The sequence below is a fragment of the Chiloscyllium plagiosum genome, unplaced genomic scaffold, assembly GCF_037043375.1.
Source record: "Chiloscyllium plagiosum isolate Xiang-an unplaced genomic scaffold, Cpla_swu_hap1 HiC_scaffold_43, whole genome shotgun sequence".
NCBI classification, from domain to species: domain Eukaryota; kingdom Metazoa; phylum Chordata; class Chondrichthyes; order Orectolobiformes; family Hemiscylliidae; genus Chiloscyllium; species Chiloscyllium plagiosum.
In genome coordinates, this window is record NW_028270181.1 from 1,117,717 (window position 1) to 1,138,208 (window position 20,492).

At 40.1% G+C, this 20,492-nt stretch overlaps 1 protein-coding gene across 2 annotated transcripts in view; it reads left to right on the forward strand.

Annotated features, from left to right (window-relative positions):
• The window catches only part of LOC122541951 (wings apart-like protein homolog), a 209,272-nt gene that overhangs the window by 67,055 nt on the left and 121,725 nt on the right, over positions 1-20,492 (forward strand). For both annotated transcript variants that reach the window (XM_043679247.2, XM_087982429.1), the window contains exon 3: positions 8,921-9,985. In XM_043679247.2, coding sequence (XP_043535182.1) covers positions 8,921-9,985 — 1,065 coding nt within the window. The remainder of the gene's footprint in view (positions 1-8,920; positions 9,986-20,492) is intronic.

Sequence of the window (20,492 nt, forward strand, 5' to 3'; positions counted from 1 at the left end):
GTGACCTATTTCTCTGGGCTTATCAGTGTAGGATAGTTAGGCGTCTACCTGTGTAAAACTGTTAATCAAGTGCATGGCATGACTCTGGATTCAGACTCAATAATTGAGTGCAGGCCTGTTCTTATTGAATGCTCTTGGTTCAGATTAAGCAGATTCACTGGATAGTATTTGGGAATTAGATTGCTTGTCTCCTTATTTTGTCTCCCCAAAACTGCAAACACCTTTACTGAAAATTAGAATTTGCTTCTTATTGGCCTATTTGGCTCAGCTACTGACTCAACAAATTCACTCGAGTGAGATAAAATTGCCCAAGGCCTACTAGACCCTTGACTGGTGGGCAGTCGAACCTAAGGGTCACCATGCCTTAGCTGAAGGAGAGGTTGAGAAGGAAACTCCTTAGTGATGACCTCAGCTGGTGTGAGAATTAAACCCATGCAGTTGGCATCACTCTGCAATGGGAACCAGCCAACTGAGCTAACCAACGTCTCCTCCCTGCCTGACCACTCCGTTATTTTTCCCTCTTGTTAAAGGCAAATAGTGCTAACTATGGTGTCTGATTTGTCTAACGAATGGGAAGCCATTGTCTGATTCAGATCTGTGGGAAGTGTGACATTACAGAATTCAGGAAACCTCCCTGCAAGGTTGAAAAGCAGTGTTCTCTGGGTCCCACGCTCCTGATGGATGGAGATCATCCACTTTGGAAATTTACTAGTTCAATTCTTGACTCCATCTTTTTTTAAATAAAATGGATTATTACTTTTGAACTTAAGTAGTCCTATAGTTAAACTGTCCTTTCTCTTTAAATTCAATGTTCAAATTGATTTCGATGGTATTACCCGTCCTCCAGTTGGAATTTGCCTTGAATTTATTAAAACGGAATTGACCTGATAGTCTTGTCTTCAGAGAAAACTATTTTAAACGTAACTGACATACATTTGTCACCCATTGCATTTGGGTTAGTGTTTGACTTCTGTATTTACATGTGCAACAATAATACATCTTTATTGGTAAAATTTAGGGCACACAATGCAGAAATATTTAATTTCTGGTACTTTTTCAATTTTATCTGCTTAGGGGAAATCGGTTGCAATTTTATGTTTTGCTAAGAACTGTAATGATTCAGAACTCGTTAATATAGTGTCACCAGTTGTCACTGCCTACTGATACTGTTGGACATTTTAAATGTCAGGAGCTTTAGTTGGGATTGGACTGCACACTTTTCAGTCAGTGTTTAACTGTTTTGCAGTCTGAAACTAAAACCTGAAATCAAACTTTAAGATTTGTTTGATAGTTTAAGGAAGCAATGTTGCATGATCAACACAAGAACAAGAAAAGGAGGCACCCATCCCTCAAATCTCTGTGCCAACAGTAACAACATAGCTGATCTGATAATTCAACTTTATTCTTTGTCTGGCACTACCCCTCTTCAGTGCTTTGCCCCTTGAAATTTTACTCCTCTTTACATAAACAACTAAGTATATGACTGACTATGTGGCATTATCAGATAGAGAATTCCAAAGATTCACAATGTTCCAGTAAACCTTTTCCTCTCAGTCTAAAATAGTCATCCCTTTACTAATTTAGAACTCTCCATGCAGTGACACATGACTGAAAAGCCTTACCACATCAACCCTGTCAATCCCCCTCAAAACAGTTTTTTTTTTGGTGAGGTCAACTCTCCTATTTTTTTCTGTCTATAGTTTAGAAGAATAACTGAAGGTGAGAAATCTTCAGAGTTCACTCTAATTTGAAATTTGTGCTTGGAAATGTACTTCCTTGATGGAGAAGCAATGATGCAAAGAAACTGGTGTTAGGATGTGGAATAGGGAAAATTTGTGTTCAATGTGAAAACAGATTGATGCACAGGTTTTCTTGCAATTCTCTAGAGTATTGAACTCGAGTTTTTTTTTATTGTCAAGTAGCTGTTTCTGCTGAGTGCATAAGAGTGGGCGGCACAGTGGCTCAATGGTTAGCACTGCTCCCTCACAGTGCCAGGGACCAGGGTTCAATTCCCACCTTGGGCGACTGTCTGTGTGGAGTTTGCACATTCTCCCATTGTCTGCGTGGGTTTCCTTCGGGTGCTCCGGTTTCCTCCCACAGTCCAAAAATGTGCAGGTTAGGTGAATTGGCCATGCTAAATTGCCCATAGTATTAGTCAGGGGTAAATAGAGGAGAATGGGTCTGGGTGTGTTGTTCTCTGGAGGGTCAGTGTGGACTTGTTGGGCCGAAGGGCCTGTTTCCACACTGTAGGGAATCTAATCTAAGAGTTAAATGTTAAAACAAGGAGCAATAAATGTAGGTTAGTTAAACAGATTAACCACAGGGAAAGCTGTGATCAGCGTGAACAAGAAGATTTGTGTTAACTTGTTAGTAACATTGAGCTGCATAGTTTGGGTGGAGAGGAAAACTCATGTCAGTACCAATGGTTTAAAAGAGGTACGTTTGTATTTAGTCAGTGATCTATGAAATGAGATTCTTCTTTTAAACTGTCTCTTCAGCATACATGAGGGGAAAAAAAGAACTCTCAATCCTGCTTAGCCATTTCCTGCCTTAGTATCATGAAATTGCTGAAGCCTAAGTTTTTTGCATTGTTTGGGGCAAGGCAAGAAAACTCTAATTCGGTCTTGGGCCTTGTATTAATCTTTTATGTCTAGAGCATTTTAAGTTCCACTAATGGCTCTCCATTTTGTTCTCTGAAAATTTAAACTCATTTTGACCATCGTGATTCAGTTCCGGTATCTTGTCAGAAACTGACAAAAATAGCAAGAGAGCAACCACAGTGTATTGAGTTCTCATTCAATGCAAAACGTGAAGTCGGAAATTAAGAAATGCTTTAAAAAGTTTGGGTCAGTAAAAATTAGAAAAAAGTTAAGCTATTTAGAGAAAAATATCAAGATTAAAAACTGGTTAATAATTTAATTGCCCTTTCAATACAGGAGACAGCTTGATTATTAATTGATTTGGAGGTGCTGGTTAAAAATCTCACAACACCAGGTTATGGTCCAAAAGGTTTATTTGGAAGCACCAGCGTTTGGAGTGCTGCTCCTTCATCAGGTAGTTGTCAACCACCTAATGGAGCAGTGGTCCAAAAGCTAGTACCTGTTGGACTATAACCTGGTGTGTGTGATCTTTAACTTTGATTATTTCCTGACTTTCTTAAACATATCTTTCAAAAAAAAGACATGAAGTTGAAAGTTGACTCACTTTCTACAGTGAATTCTTTGAAGTTTTGTTTTAGTTGCAGGTTGAGAATCTTGATTTTTGTTTTCTTAAGCAAGTTCTCCCCAGGATTCAGCGAGGTAGCAGGTCTGTCTAGGCAGTGCCTTCAAGGATAATTTCTTACCAGTCTTGCTTATCTTTAAGTAAATATTCCCACTTAGGTCCATTGAGTTATAATGTGGTGGTGCCGGTGTTGAACTGGGGTGGGCAAAGTTTAAAAATCGCTTAACACTAGGTTATAGTCTAATTGACGAAGGAGCAGTGCTCCAAAAACTTGTGCTTTCAAATAAACCTGTTGGACTATAACCTGGTGATGTCATTTTTAACTTTGTCCATTTGAGTTAACATTGTTTGATTGCTTTTATCACTTTCTTTTCATCTCTCAATAATCACAAGCTTAACATTGGTCATTTCCTCATTGTCAGTGCACCATAAAACATTTTCAGGATTTATTCATCTGAGATTCTCATCAGATCATCTGACCATTGTAGTCATAGTTTCATATCGAAAGTATCCATGTTTGAGGTTCTATAGAAACTATCTCCCCATTTTCTCCCTCCTGCCCAAAATGAATGTTGCGTCCACCAATGTTCAAGAAAACTTGTAGCAAAAATTATGTGCAAGAACAGCCTGGAGTTAGCCAGTAGAAGCTGATGCATCAGGAACATGTCCAAGGGAAAGGAAGAAACTATTGTATTAAACAGAAACAACAACATGTATCTCGATTGATACTTCTAGTACAATAAGATGTTGTAAGAAGCTTTACAAGAGTGTTATATAATTAAGGTTAATCCCAGGTCATTTGTAGCAATATTAGGGCAACTGGCCGAAAGCTTGATTACAAGTAAGTTGAAAAGAGAGTTCTCAAAGAGGTCATATAGAGGGGATTGATGTGTAATTTCCAGACCTTGTAGCTCAGGCAACTGAAGGGACAACTGCCAATTGCGGAGAAATATAAAACTTTATTCAGTGACCTCAGAATATAGGGCCTGGCTGTAATGAGTTGTATTAGGGATGAATATCCAAGGTGGAATATACAGAGGCTGAAAGAAGTATTGAAGGATTTGTAAAAGATAGGGCCAAGGTAAACAAGTAATAGAAACAGATTTAAGAATTTCTAGGAAGGTCAGAAAACATAGAGTTTATAAGAGGAAAAAAATGGCCAATAAACTATGAATTATGATGACACTATTACAGATGATGGACTAATATCAAAACTGAGGAAGGCAAGTTGAAATGGTGAGAGGGGAAAGATTTAAAAGGGACCTAAGGAGCAACCCTTTCAAGCAAAGGGTGAAATGAGCTGCTGGAGGAAGTGGTGGAGGTTGGTACAATTACAATACTTTAAAGGCATCTGGATGGGTGTATGAATTGGATATGGGCCAAATACTGCGAATGGGATGAGATTGATTTAGGATATCTGGTCGTCATGGACAAGAAGGGTCTGTTTTCGTGCTGTACATCTCTAAGACTCTAAACTATCTGAAATTGGTTTGGGCAGTGTTCGAAGATCCTTGTAGGACCAGGATAGAATGTAAGGGGGAAGCTTTATGCACTCTAGATAAAGCAGAAAAGGAAATTTGCCTAAGTTTAGAATATGAGAGTTCAAAACATTTTGAATGTTTGATGGAGAGATCAGGAATGAAAGGACAATCAGAAACTATGAAGGGACACTAGAGACGTTTTCCTGAGAGAAGCATGGAGATTCTGCCATCCATCTCATTTAAGCTGGGATTGGAGGGTGGGAGGAGAACAGTCTTGATCAGGAAAGTTTATTTACTTCAACTTAAATATATGCCCCTTGCAAATGCTAGCTATCCCACAGTCCATACTTTACCAAATCTATAATGAATTTTCCTGCCCACACAAACTCTAATTGGTGTGGTAAAAATTACCGTACTCGAACCTGTAAGGTTCAAGTAAGCAAAGGTTTTATTTGAGCAAAAATGCAAAAGAGCAATATGAGAACCAATTCCACAAATGTTTTCAATTCCACAAAATAGGCAGCTCACATTTATAGTGCTCAAGTTCTATCCCCCATTATGTAGTTCTGAAATTTCAAGACTAATTAGCCATCTCACATTCGGTTTCTAGGGCATTCTACTCAACATGGTGCAAATACATTCATTCCTGATGAAGGGTTTATGCCCAAAACGTCTATTTTCCTGCTCCTCGGTGCTGCCTGACCGGCTGTGCTTTTCCAGCCCCACAGCATCTGCAGTGTTCACTTTCCCCATCGTGCAAACACATACCACCTAATAATGCCACGCATAATACTATCTTCCTCTGTTGTCCACTGTGCTAATCCACAGGTGTCCATACCATAGTCTATAGAACATTTGTATTTTCTCAGCCCCAAGGGGCTCATCTCATCCATCAGAGTTTTTAGATGCCTGTAGAGTTGAGAGAGGATTTTTATTGATCAGTATTTTGTCATAAAGAGCAACTAAACTGCTAAAATTTATTATTAACTGGAATGCATTCAAATTGTTGAGCACACTAATTTTAAAATTTGTTAACTTAAACACCACAACATTCACCAGGAACATGAAGACTGGTATTCACGTTGTCCCTCCTAGATTGTTGGTTATGAAAATCAAAGGTTCAAGAGGTACTGCAAAAGCAACCTAGATGAATTGTTGTGTGGACTACAACAGCATTGTGCCACTAGTAAATGGAGTCAGCGATTAAGTCAGAAGATGGGCTACTTTGCTCAGAATTATACCAAACTTCAAGGTGTTACGGCTGCACCAATCCAAGCAAGTGGAAAGTATTTCTTCAGATTACTGAAAATTTCTTACATTCAAGATCTTGAAAACATAAATTTATCTTTTTTAAATATAAAATGATGCCCATACTCTGAAAGTTGTTGGTCTTGCATATTATCTTAGGTTAACCAGCAAACTCATCGCAGTGGCAATGTGATTTGCCCAAGATGCGCCACTACTTTTTGTTTGTTTGTTACATTGAATCTGACCAATGGCAGAAATATCCCACAACATCTGTTTGAAACTGACTGGGATGATACTCCTGTTAATTCATGGATATTTCCAAGGACCATTTCTTGGTACTGGGTACTTATTACTCAGTAAAACATTTTTTTTAATATTATGAAAATACAATCTTCCTTTTGCATATTACTTTAAAACATATAAGTCATTATCTTATGAATTTTTTAATTCATTTGCAGGATGTAGGCACTGCTAGCTGGACTAGTATTTACTCCCCTTCGTTAGTTGTCATAGAGTCAGAGAGATGTACAGCATGGAAACAGACCCTTCGGTCCAACCACTCCATGCCGACCAGATATCCCAACACAACCTAGTCCCACCTGTCAGCACCCGGTCCATAAACCTCCAAACCCTTCCTATACGTATACCCATCCAAATGTTGCAATTGTACCAGCCTCCACTGCAAAACTTGAAACGGTTCAGAAAAGGTTTACAAGGATGTTGCCACGGTTGGAGGATAGGCTGAACAGGCTAGGGCTGTTTTCCCTGAAGCGTCGGAGTTGCCCTTGAGGGTAGCGAGCTACCTTGGAATGCTGTAGACTGTTTGGTGTCAGTAAACCCACAATACTCAGGGAAGGAGTTCCAGGATTTTTACCCAGTGACAGTGAATGACCAATGCTGCCTTGAGTACTGTAGTGACAAGTGATGAATATTCCATCACTCTTTCAATTCATGATTTGTAGGTGGTGGACAAGCACTGGAAAGTCAGGAGGTGAGTTACTCACTGTACAATTCCCAGCCTCTGAGTTACTCTGTATCCAAAGTATGTATTTTGAAAAATATCTTAACAGTCGAGTACATTAAAACTCACTGGGATTATTTGATATGCACTAGCACGTTAGCAACTAGAAGTAAGAGCTGTAAGTTTTTTTAAAATTCATTCAAAAGTTGAAGCTTCAACTTTGTTTGTGTTGATGCTATCTGCTTAGTGAAACGTTGATAAATAATTTTGTCCTGCCGACTGAAAGGACTTTGTACTGCCTTCACTGAGTGGTTCTGGGAGTTATTTTCCACTCTGCATAAGTGCTGCTGCTGTGCCCTCCTACAAACCTGCAGGTATCAACAGCCATAAGTGACTTTTTTTCAAAAATCCTTCTCCAGATTTAATTTTGGAATTAGCTCACCTTAAACTAGAGGGTTAAACTTTAATGACTTTTAAAAAATTGAATATATTCTATTAGTACTCATTCCATCACTGTAAAGTCTTGTCATAAAGCCATTAATTAATTTCTGCTGAATAATGAAGTGTATACTTAGGGCTATAATTGGGTCTAGCAATTTTACTGTTTATCATTACACACTCAACCTCCCTCAGTTTCCTGTTCCTGGGGCATAATGCAACAGTGCTGTGGCATCTTGATGAAGTGACCCTGATAGAGTGCAATATCTAGGTGTTTGACCATTAAGTCATCACAATCTTTTCTAGATATTTTCCAATCAACCAGCTCAGATATTATTACAAACCTCTGGAGCAGGTGGCAGTTGAACCCAGGTATCCTTGCTCAGACGGGCACCACCATTGTTTCAAGAGTCCCTCACAACCTTTTTCTATTGAGTTCATTTGATTCTTGGGTAGTTTGTGATGGGAAGAGATATAGCACTACCCTTTTATAACCTGTTTCCTCTATTTGCAAAATGTGTTGACTTTAATACCTCAAATACAATATTAACCTTTCTTGTTACCTTTTGAATTGGAAACTCTATGTTCAGAGCATCCAATCTTAGAATATGGTCTCATTGCTATCAAGTGGTCTTCTGCTTTCTGTTTCTGAATAATATTACTATTGTGTGGGTTTTTAAGTTCAAGTCAGTTGCTGACTAAGACACTTTGCAGGAAGGACAAAGTGGTTTTGATTAGTAATTGATCTTTCATGAACTCCTAAATGAAGGTATTATTTTCTCACGTGGGTGCTTAATTAGACTAAGTTTTGAGTGGCACTAAAAGCAGCATTTGTTAACTTAGTGAGAGTTCTGGTATCCGCACAAACTTATATTTTTACTGTTTTAAGGAAAGTATTGAAAGAAACATTGTCCATCTTAAGAGCTATGCTTGTATCTTTTTTCCAACTGTTCAACTCAATTCAGAAATGAAATGTGTGTATATTGAGCTTATATTAGGAAAATGCCATACAGATTAATACCAATGCCTTGTAAATGTTCTGCTCAAGATTGGATTCAAGTCTTGCAGCGGGACTTAAGATGAAGTCATAGTTTCAATAATGCTATTCTTTGAATGGAGCATATAATGGAGGCCCAGACTTTCTATGTGATTGAAAGCTGTAGATTTTGGTGCTATCCGAAGGAAGGGCAATTCTTTCCGTAACTAAGCCTCCTGAAATTTGATCAAATTGTCTGTTGCACTTGTCTAAGTCACTGGGTTTGTAAATAAATAATTGTCAATTCAGTTTACCCTGAGGCTAAGAACTGCAACTCCTTTCATGACTTTTTTTGTTCTTTCCTTGACTTCGATGTATGTTGTGGCTAATTGTGGGCTACTACTTGTACAGTAAAATTACTCCAGTAAACTGTACTGTAGGACTGGAATAAGAACTTAAACCTCCAAATAATTGTGGTGGATGGCTCGGCAAAGAAGAAATTTAAAATTGTGATTTAAATAAAGTGTGGTTGCTGTTAAGAAGGATTTTTGGATTTTGTCAGTCTGCTTAAAAAAAATTTTTCTTTTTCTACAGAAGTGAAACACCGAGATCCATTCAGAGAAGGAATTGAGAAAATTAGTTTTTCTAAGAAGAATGCAAATGAAAACGAAAAGAAATCTAAGGCACCTAGTCCAATGTTGACTGACTTTAAAACTGATGGATTGTCATCAGACAGTTGGGATGAGATAATGAAGAGCTCAGGTTCCCCCTCTGAAATACTTCAGAGGACTGAGTTCCAGCCGTGGGTTGGTGGACTTGGCCGTATGTCCTGTGTGAAAAATGAAGCCTCTGCCTGCAAGCAGGACCGTCAGGGAGGCACTTCCTTAAATCCCAACAAACCTTTGGAAATCAAAAGTAACCAAAGGACTTTGGGGAGGATGGAACATCCCAGCTTTAAAGATGAGGTGGTGGAGAATGATTCCCAGCCCCTCAGATCAAACTGCAGGACATATTGTCGTTCGAATAAAGGTAAACCAGGAGTTGCTGGCATGACAAACTTTGATAAAGTAATTGATGGCACTGGGAAATCTGCACAGGCTGATCTGACTTTGGGCAAGGAAAGCCTAAAACCGGACACCAAAATTTCATTAGGGACAACAGGAAAGACATCTACAGCTCGGACTGCAAAAGACACTATCACCTTACCGTCATCTTATCTGTCACCTTGCAATGTTACGCTTCAGGACACCACAGATCGTAGTATGGATGAGTTCACCACTGGTCCAGCTGACCTGGGAGAAGCTGGCCGGTTGCGGAAAAAAACGGAAGCTGCAGCTAGTAAGACCACGGTCCGATTCCGGCCAACCCATTCTAAATCCAAAAAGGATGCGAAGCTGGAGTTCTTTGGGTTTGACGAACAGGAGGGAGAGGAAGATTCTCTCCAATCCACTGGAGGTGCTGCCAACTATAAAATCAAGTACTTTGGTTTTGATGATCTAAGTGAGAGTTCTGACGAGGATGAAGGCACTGACTCAGAAGGCAGATGCAAGAAAAAAGTATCGACAAGAATGGGTGAAATGGTGGAACTCTTATCAGGTTCTGAGTCAACAGGTGACTCTCAGAGTAGCCAGCCGCAGTCTCAGGACAGCACTCATACAGGTGGGTCACCATTGAAACCAAAACTAATTGTTTTGCTCTAAAATTTTATATCATCTTTGCATTTTTTTTTAAAACATCCACTTCCATTGCTATAAAGTTGCTGAATTCAGTCTGGGTGTGCCTTTTTGCAAATAGAAGTACAGATGCAAGAGTAGACCATTGAGCCCCTCAATCTTGTTCTATTATTTAATTAGATCATAGCTGATTTACATCTTCGACTTGGTAAAAGTGGCATTCGTAGATATTTAGTGTTAAACTAACAATTTCCAGAAGCATGCATATATTTGCTATAGGCTTGAAACTCTGATCATATTTGTGTGCCAGTCTGGAGTTGTTCTTAAGTCATTATACAGCATATTGAAACACTGGTGTTCAGTTCCAATGTTAATGTTTCACAATGTCTTATCAGATCAGTGTAGAGGAGTGCAATGTTCTGGTTCTGGTGAACTTGTTGTGAGTTCAGACAATTAGGAGTAGAAGTAGGCATTTCAGACCATTGTGCTTATTCTGACATCGTTGAGGGCATGGCTGATCTGAAAATCTTCAATTCCCCTTTTGCTGCTTTTCCTTGTAAGCCTTTATTCTCTTACTGATTAAAAATCTGTCTGTCTTCGCCTCTGAGAGAATAAATCCTCCTCATCTGTCTTAAATGGATGATCCCTCATTCTGAAACGATGTCCTTTGGTCCTGGACTCTGTCACAAGGGAAATCAACCTTTCCACATTTACTCTGTCAAACCCCCTGACCTTTTATGCTTCAATAATGTTGTCTCCAGCTTTTCTGATATCCAATGAGTACAGGCTCTATCTACTCAACTGTTCTTCAAAAGCACACGCCCAAGATTCACTTAGTGAATATGCTCTGGACTGCCTCCAATTTCAATGTAGCTTTCCTTAAGTTAAAGCTGTTGACATTTTTGTGTGATCCAACTAGTGCCTTGCATAGTTTTACCAAGACTTCCTATTTTTATGTTCCATTCCCTTTGAAATAAAAATAAATATTTCATTTGTCTTCCCTATTACCTGGATACAAAGTTTTTTTTTGTGATTTATGCGTGAGGGCTCCCAAAATCCCCTGTGCTGCAACTGTCCGCAATCTCTAATTAAATAATAATCAGCCCCTCTCTACTTCCTGTCAAAGTGCATAACCTCATTCTCCCACATTATGTTCCATCTTCCAGTTTCTTATCCACTCACCCAATCTATTTATAGCCTTCTGCAAACTCTTCCATCCTTATGAGCCTTCCCATTTATTTTTGTCATGCATAAACTTAGCAAAAGTAAATTTACTTCCCCCCCTCCAAATTATTGATGTAGTAAATTGTAAATAATTGTGACACTGTTCCCTGCATTGCTAGTTATAGGTTGCCATCCTGAACATGCGCCATACTTTCATGATTCTGACATGTATTTGTTAACTAATGCTGTTTCCATTCTAATAAACTGTCTCCAACACTATGGACTCTTAAGTAGCTTTACATGCAGTGGATAGACACAGGAAATAGGAACAGGACTGGGCCACTTAATCTTTCAAGTTTGCTGTGTCATTCAGTATGATCGTGGCTGATCATCCAACTCCGTACCCTATTATTATTTTCTCCCTGTGCACTTTTTGCCGTTAGCTGCCTGAACTTTATCTAACTCCTTTAGGAAAACATTGTTTTGGCGTCATCTGCTTTCTGTGGCAGAGAATTCCACAGGCATGCTACTGTCTTGGTGAAGACCTTTCTACTTCTCTCAGTCCTAAATGGCTTACCCCATACCCTTAAACTGGATGTAGGTTTGCTCACTGAGCTGGAAGGTTCGTTTTCAGACGTTTCGGCACCATACTGGCAACATCTTCAGTGAGCCTCTGGGTGAAGCACTGGTGGGTGTAGCCAGATCTCTTTAGGTTTCCTTGGGTTGATGATGTCATTTCCTGTGATGACATCATTTTCTGTTCTTTGTCTCGGTGGTGGTAAATGAGATCCAAGTCAATGTGTTTGTTGGTAGAATTCAAGTTGGAATGTCAATCTTCTCTGAATTCTTGTGCGTGTCTCTGTTTCGCTTATCCTAGGATGGATGTGTTGGCCGAATCAAAATTGTGTCCTTCCTCATCCATACGTAAGGATACTTGTAAGAGCGGGTCATGTCGTTTAGTGACTAGTTGATCATGGTGGCTAGTTTTCTGCCTGTTTGCAAGAAATGTAGCAAACACTACAATTGTAAAACTCATGACATTTTACAAAATACCTTGCCTGTCTCATCCTGTTAGAATGTTGTACGTTTCTGAGATTCTCTTCCTCCTCCTCATTCTAACCCCCTCCAGCCTACACTGCATTACTCCCAATCCCATCCTGTTTAATTTTACACTCTAACCTCTTTTATGTGGGACCTTATCCACAGCCTTTTGAAAGTCCAGCAAAGCACATCCCTTAATCTGTATCAACTCAATTAGTTGCATCCTTGGAATAATTCCAGTAGATTTGTCAAGCATAATTTCCCTGGGACAACATATCTATCCTGGGACAGGCTAAGCAAAGACATGCCAGAGAATTCCTAGAGGCCTGGCACTCCGACCACAACACCATAAACAAACACACAGATCTAGATGCCATCTATCAACCCTTCAGAAAACAAACAGGAAATGACATCACCACAAACCCCAGGAACCCCATCCAGGACAAACCTATAAATAGAAAGCAGGAGACAACAGCTTCACTTCACTTGGACGTTGCCACTGATGATGTTACCTAGCCAGATAATGAAACGTCTGGATATCCAACCTAATCAGTGAGCAAACCTACTCCCCATTGAATATAATGCTGAACCAAGCTAGTCTCGCCTGCCTGCTCCAGGCCCATATCAGTGCAAACCTTTCCTTATTCAAGTATCTATCCAAATGTCTCTTTAAATGTTGTAATTGTACCCGCATCCACCACTTCCTCAGGAAGTTCATTCCGCAAGCAAACTATCGCCTTCTGTGTAAAAACATTTGCCTTGTATGTCTTTATTTTTAAATCTCTCTCCTCTCACCTTATGAATGTGCCCCAGTCTCGAAATCCCTACCTTAGGGAAAAGACAACTACCATTAACTCTATCTAGGACTCTCATTATTTTATAAATTTTCTATCAGCTTGCCTGTCAACCTTCAAACTCCAGTGAAAAAAATCCCTGCCTTTCCAGCCTTTTTTATAACTCAAACCTTCCATATGCAGCAACATCCTGGTAAATCTTTGTTAGGTTTTTTTTCCTGAGGTTTCGCATACGACGTGCAATTTGCACACATCACCTTCTACAAATAGTTAAAGTTTATTAAAGCTTGTACAAGTTCAGTGATTCCCTTTTGACCCCCTTCGCAGGCGTGCGAGGTTGAGTCAAAGTGAGGCCCCAAACAAAGAAAACACATCCCCTTTATACAGGTCAATTGACCATGCCTACAGATGCTCTGGCCAGTCCCCCACAGTCGCATCCCACTCAAGATAACCCCAGTTACTCACAGTCACAAGTTACCCCAAGTACAATAGCAGGATGAGATCATCCTCTGAGATAATACAAATGTTAATGCCCAAATGGGTGACATGGTGGCACAGTGGTTAGCACTGATGCCTCACAGCGCCAGAGACCCGGGTTCAATTCCCGCCTCAGGTGACTGACTATGTGGAGTTTGTACTTTCTCCCAGTGTCTGCGTGGGTTTCCTCCGGGTGCTCTGGTTTCCTCCCACAACCCAAAGATGTACAGGTTAGGTGAATTGGCCATGCGAAATTGCCCGTAGTGTTAGATGAACGTGCAAATGAAGGGGAATGGGTTAGGGTAGGTTGCGCTTCGGTGAGTCGGTGTGGATTTGTTGGGCCGAAGGGCCTGTTTCCACACTATAAGTAATCTAATCTAATCGTGGGGAATCATTATGCAGATGATTTCCTGACTCACTTGTTCACCAAGACAATGCAGGTGTGACATACCTCTGGCCAGAAAGCATTTCTGAATGAAGAGATTGAGCGATAGTTTAACTTGACAATAGCAAGGGGAGTAGTAGCAAATGACTGTCTAATTGGGGTGTGAATTACAATGGATGGTCATCTCCACCCAAAGGCAGTGCAGTTTAACCCTTATAATTACATTACTGTCCAGAGAGATATTCCCATTTAATCTTTTAATGTTACATCTTCTGAACCCTTTCCAGCTTGATGAATATTCTTCCTGTAACTGGATGACCAGAACTGGACACAACATTCCTGAAATGTCTTGCACAACCTCAACATGACTTCCCAATTCCGATACTCAAAGGACTGAGCAGTGAAGTAATGTGTGCCAAAGGCTTTTTTAACCACCCTGTCCAAATGTGATGCAAATTTCAAAGAATTATGTACCTGCACCCAAGTTCTTCTGTTCTACAACACTACTGAAGACCCTACCTATAAGCCCTGCCCTTGTTTGTTGCACCAAAATGCAATATCTCACATTTATCCAGATTGAACTCCATTTGCCATTTTCAGCCCATAGATCCATTTGATCAAGATCCCTTTGTAATCTTCGAAAACTTTCTTCATGTCTACTATGCCACCAATTTTGGTGTCATCCACAAACTTACCAACCACTCCTTCTGCACTCATTTATATAAATGACAAACTAAAGAGGACTCATAACTAACCTCTGTTGGAACACCGCTGGCAACAGGCTTCCAGTCCAAAAAGCAACCCTCTGTCCTTACTGTCTCCTGCCCTTAAGCCAATTGCACATCTAATTGGCAAACTCTCCCTGAATCCTATGTGACCTAACTTTACTAATTAGTCTACCAAGTGGAACCCTGTCAAAGGTCTTAGTAAAATCCAAATAAACTGTTTACTGCTCTGCCATTGTCAATTTCTTTGGTAACTTCCTTTAAAAAAAAAACTCAATCAAGTTTGTGAGACATTAAATTGTGCTGGCTATCCCTAATCAATTTTTGCCCTCAAAATGTCCATAAATCCTATCTTTTATAATCACCTCCAACAATTTACCCACAACTGAAGTCAGACTCGCAGGTCTATAGTTTCCCAGCTTCTCCTTAGAACCATTCTGAAACAAAGGTACAACATTCGGTAAAAACAAGGACTGCAGATGCTGGAAACCAGAGTCAAGATTAGAGTGGTGCTGGAAAAGCACAGCAGGTCAGGCAGCATCCAAGGAGCAGGAAAATTGACGTTTCGGGCAAAAGCCCTTTATTAGGAATAGAGGCTGAATTCCTGATGAGCTTTTGCCCGAATGTAGATTTTTCTGCTCCTTAGATGCTGCCTGATCTGTGCTTTTTCAGCACCACTCTAATCGAGACAAAGATACAACATTAGCCACCCTCCAGTCATCAGGCACCTCTGCCGTAATTATAGATGATGCAAATATTTCTGTAACAGGGTAACACAATTTCCTCTCTCCCCAAAACTTTCTGGGATATATTAGATCAGGCCCTGTAGATTTATCCATCTTTATATTCTCTAAGGCCTCTCAAACTTCCTCTTCTGTAATGTGAACTGTTTTTAAAACAGCTTATTTCCTCTGCGTTCTCTAGACTTCCCCTATTTCTTTGTCCATAGTAAAAACTGATGTGAAATATTCATTATGTATCTCTCCCATTTCCTGGGATTCAACGCAAAGACGATGACCTTGATCTTTGAGGCCCTAACCCCCTCTCTCTAGTTACCCTCTTGCTCTTAGTGTATTTGTAGAATCTCTGGCAGATAAGATTAAGGATAATCCAATGTTATCTCATCAATCTTTATCATCCTGATTTCTCTCTCAAGGATGCCTCTACACTCTTTATATTGAAGAGATTCAGTTGAACTAAGTTGTCTGTATGTAAAACAAGATTCTCTTTTTTTATTTTTAACGAGAACCTCAATATCTATCTTCCATTATTCCTTAATCTTACCAGCCCTTATCCTTCACTCTAGCAGGAACATAATCCCTCTGAACTCTCATCACACTCCTGAGCATCTCCCAATTGTCAGCCATCCTATTACCTGCAAACTAACTACTCCAACTTTTGAAAGTTCTTATCTCGTATCGTTAAAATTGTTTGCCAGTGTTTTTAGTATTTGTGAACTCAGCTTTTGTTAGGTGTAAAGTGGATGTGTAATTTGTACATGAAGTTTTGACACAGTAGAATCTATTATTAACCAGAGAAGCTCCTAACCTTTAGAAGACTGTTATAAAACGAACTTGGGGACATTTTGGCGTTTTGATGTGATCCACAAGGAAGAATGGTTTCTTATACAGGGCTCTGAAGTCTTCTACACAATCATTTTATGCATTGATAGAGACCTAATTGTACGTAAAGTAGCATTCCTTTCTAAAACAGTTGGGGGTGACAGCGAGTTGAAGGCATGTTATCAAGTGAAGCTTACTTAAATTGAAGTACAATTAAGTTGATTAGTTGATAGCTGCTTGTGAAAAGGGACATTGCATTGCACTTTAAAATTTAATGTGAAATGTGGTAATAATGGTCTTGATCTCTTTCGAAAATTTTGCTGAACAATTATTAAACTTTCATTCACAATGTTTTTCCTTTGCAATTGAGATACAAAAATCTTTGTGTCTTGCAACTCTTTGGTTAAGTTTGGATGTGAATTAAACCACTTTGAAACTTACCTTTTGATCTTCCTTGAGGCCGTTGACCTGGCTCAGATTTCTCTTGGGATAAAATTTGGAATAATTTTATCTCCCTTTTAAAAAGTTGTTGTTTTTGGATTGCTACAGTTGGAAGGTTACCAACACCAATGACCTTTGCTGGACATGTATCTTCAATTGTTTCTTGATGCAGTGGAATTGGACCCAAGCTGGAAACTGAATAAAAAAGAGTTTTCCTACATAGAAAACAATAATCAAGACAGGAAGTAGGCCATTTAGGTCATTGAGGCGAAAGTGAGGACTGCAGATGCTAGAGATTAGAATCAAATGTATAGGGCTGGAAAAGCACACCAGGTCAAGCGGCATCCGAGGAGCAGGAAAATCGACGTTTCGGCAAATTGCCCGAAACGTCAATTCTCCTGCTCCTCAGATGCTGCCTGACCTACTGTGCTTTTCTAGCACCACACTCAACATTCAGGTTATTGAGCCTGCTCCACCTCTCAATAAGATAATGTCTGATTTGATTGTAACCTCAAATCTATATTCCCACCTACTGCTACCTCTATCTTAAAACTATTTAAGGCCCTGCTGCCTCCACCTTTTTCAGCTACAATTCCAACGACCCTCAGAAGAACAATTTGCGTTCTGTGTTTGAAATGGCTGACCCTTAATTTTTAAACAACAACCTTTTGTTTCAGATTCTTCCATAGAAGAAAAATTCTCTCTGCATCTATCCGATCTATCCTTCTTGTCTGCTTCAATCAAGTCATCTTTTATCCTTCTAAACTCCAGCAGATACAAGCCGAGCCTATCTAACTTTTTCTTACCCTTCATTCCAAGTATTAGTCTAGTAAATGTTCTCTGAGCTGCCTTTAAAACATTTACCTCCTCCTTTAAATACTCTGCACAATATCACCAATGTCCTGTATAACAGAAGCATAATCTCCTTACTTTTGGGTTCAGTTCCCCTTGCAATAAATGATCACGTTCTATTAGCTTTCATAATTATTCTGTACTTGCATGCTAATCTTGTATGATTCATACGCAAGGCCATCCAGATTCATCTACATCTCAAAGCGCTCACCATTTAAATAATATACCTTTTTTATTATTCCTGCCAAACGGGCAACTTCCCATTTTTCAACATTATTGACTTGTTAACAGTTCTCTCTCAACTCCCTATCCCAACTGTATCCTCTTTTATCATCTTTATATCAACTGTCTGGGCATGTTATGACACATTTCCAGGCTGGTATGACTTGAACCTGATCCTTTAGACTCAAGTAGGGGACCACCACGACCACAAGACATCTTTGTCCCTCTTTAATTGATTAATGTGTATACACACAGACAATTAATTTAACAGCACACCTGATTACTTTTTAAACTAAGTTGTTGATTATTAATGCCGTAACCTGTTTCTTAAATTCACTTGTTATTATGTTTAAGCCCATTTCCACTGAACAGCTTTCTCCTTTTCCAAAAGTGATTCCAATGAACCAAATATCTAAACTGCTTCCTCTATACTATCCCTCAACCCATTTACCTCCCTGATCTGCCTTAGCCTAAGTGGTGAAGCTCATGGTACACCTTGTATTTCTGAGTTTACTACCTGGTGATCCTGCGTTTCAACCTACTTCTTAACTCCTGAAACTGATCCTACAAGTTCTCCAAACTCTCCCTCCACATGTCACTGATTCCGTCACGAACCACATCCACTGGTTATTCATCTAATGCTGTAGAAAGTTTAATTATTTTAAATTGCGACTTGCAAAAACAAGGGGATACTGGCTGAAAATAGTAACAGGAACTTTATGACTGATATTAAGTTCAATTAGTGAACATATTGGGGTGGACTCCAGAAGGATGACTCTTTTGTGTGCTCTTAAAGATCAAGACAAATAATTTACAGGTATTGGTTAATATGCCTGCAGAAACTATCAAGTCTTGTTTGAGACGCTGCTTGTGATTGCCTGATTAGAGTGACTTTGTTGGACTGTATGGCAGTACAGTTAACTGATGAAAATGTCCATGGGCAAGTTGGACTGAAGTGTCTGTTTCCGTGCTGTACATCTCTCTGACTCTAGCTCAGAGCACCTTGACCTGGTCTGATACATTGTGGTTAGATGTGGTGGCTTGGAGTGGAACCTGTTTTGAACCCTTGAATAAAACTGTGTCAAGACCTACTGCAGGTACTGCCTGCCCCTCTGCCCTTGAATCCCACCCCTCCTATTGCAACAGTCCTCACCTTGCATCAGTCTCCACCATTTCCACCACTTACAAACAGACCCCACCACCAGTGTTATATTTCCCTCCCCACCCCTAACTGTGTTTTGGAGAGACCATTCCCTCCAAGACTCCCTTATCAGGTCCATACACTCACTAACCCACCCTCCCCTCCCAGCACCTTCCCCTGCCATCAGAAGTGCAAAACCTGCACCCACACTTCCCCCTCACCTCTGTCCAAGGCCCCAAATGATCCTTCCACACATGTCATCTACCGCACCTATTGCACCCGATGTGGTCTCCTGTACATTGGGGAGACAGGATGCCAACTTGCGGATCATTTCAGAGAACATCTCTGGGGCACCGGCCCAGACCAACCCTACTGCCCGTGGCTGAACACTTTAACTTCCCCTCCCACTCCACCAAGGACATACAGGTCCTGGGCTGCTCCATCGCCAAACCCTAACCACCTGACACCTGGAGGAAGAATGTCTCATCCTTCACCTTGGAACCCTCCAACTACACGGGATCAATGTGGATTTCACCAGTTTCCCCATTTCCCCTCTTTTCCCCCACCTGTCTATCTTCCTTCCCGCCGATCTGCTCCCCCCTCCTCTCTGATCTATCTTCTATCCCACCTTCATCTACCTACCGCATTCCCAGTTACCTTCTTTCTCCACACCCCCCTCACATTTATCTCTCAGCCTCCTTGGCCCGCACGCTTCACATCTGATGAAGGGCTTATCCTTGAAATATCGATTCTCCTTGGACGCTGCCTGACTGGCTTTGCTTTTCCAGCACCACACTCTTTGATCTCCAGCATCTGCAGTCTTCACTTTCTCCTCCCTGCAGGTATTGTTAAGTTAGATGAAAAAGTTAGATTTAATACTAGGTATATTTCAGCTTTTTAAGCGGATGAGCTAAGTTCAATGTTTCTTCTGACTCTGATTACATCTCTGGAATCAAGAATCGTCTTCTGGCGAAGTGAAGTTCCGACACAAGTATGAGTAGCAATAATTCCGTCAGATCTAAAAATTGGTGCTCAGGATATCCATTAATGTTACAGTAGAGCAGTTAGCGATTTGATCATATTTGGATAATTAGCCAAAACCCAGAATTTCAAGCTAACGTTCTGAGGACATATGGTCAAATTTGAATTCAATAAAAAATCTGGAACAAAAAGCTTGCCCATGGAATCACTTGTTTGCCATTAAAAACCCGTCAGGTTCACTAATGTTCTTGAGGAAGGAAATTCATTCTTACTGGATGTATACTACATATGACAAAACCATAGCAATGCAATTAACTCTCAACTACCTTCTGAGCTATTGGTATTCGTTGATAACTTGGCCAGAGACACCCACATTTTATGAACTTAAAGTCAAGGAGAAGTTGTTATTGAATAGATTCAAACAGTTCTTATTCTGGAGTTAAAGTTATGCTTTGAATGTGTAGTGTGTTCAGCAGAAGTCGGGCATTTGCAACCCCCAAAGCTTTGTCAGCCAGTTAATAAAATTGTGCTGATCTGATCGTAGCCTCAACTCAATTTTCCTGTCTAGTCCTCTCCATTGCTCTCTGGGGAAGACAATTCCACAGATTAATGGCCCTCAGAGGAAATCATTTTTCTGCATCTCTGTCTTAAATGTGTTCCCCACTTCCAATCTCTTTCTCATCAAGATACCCACTTCCCTCCACAACT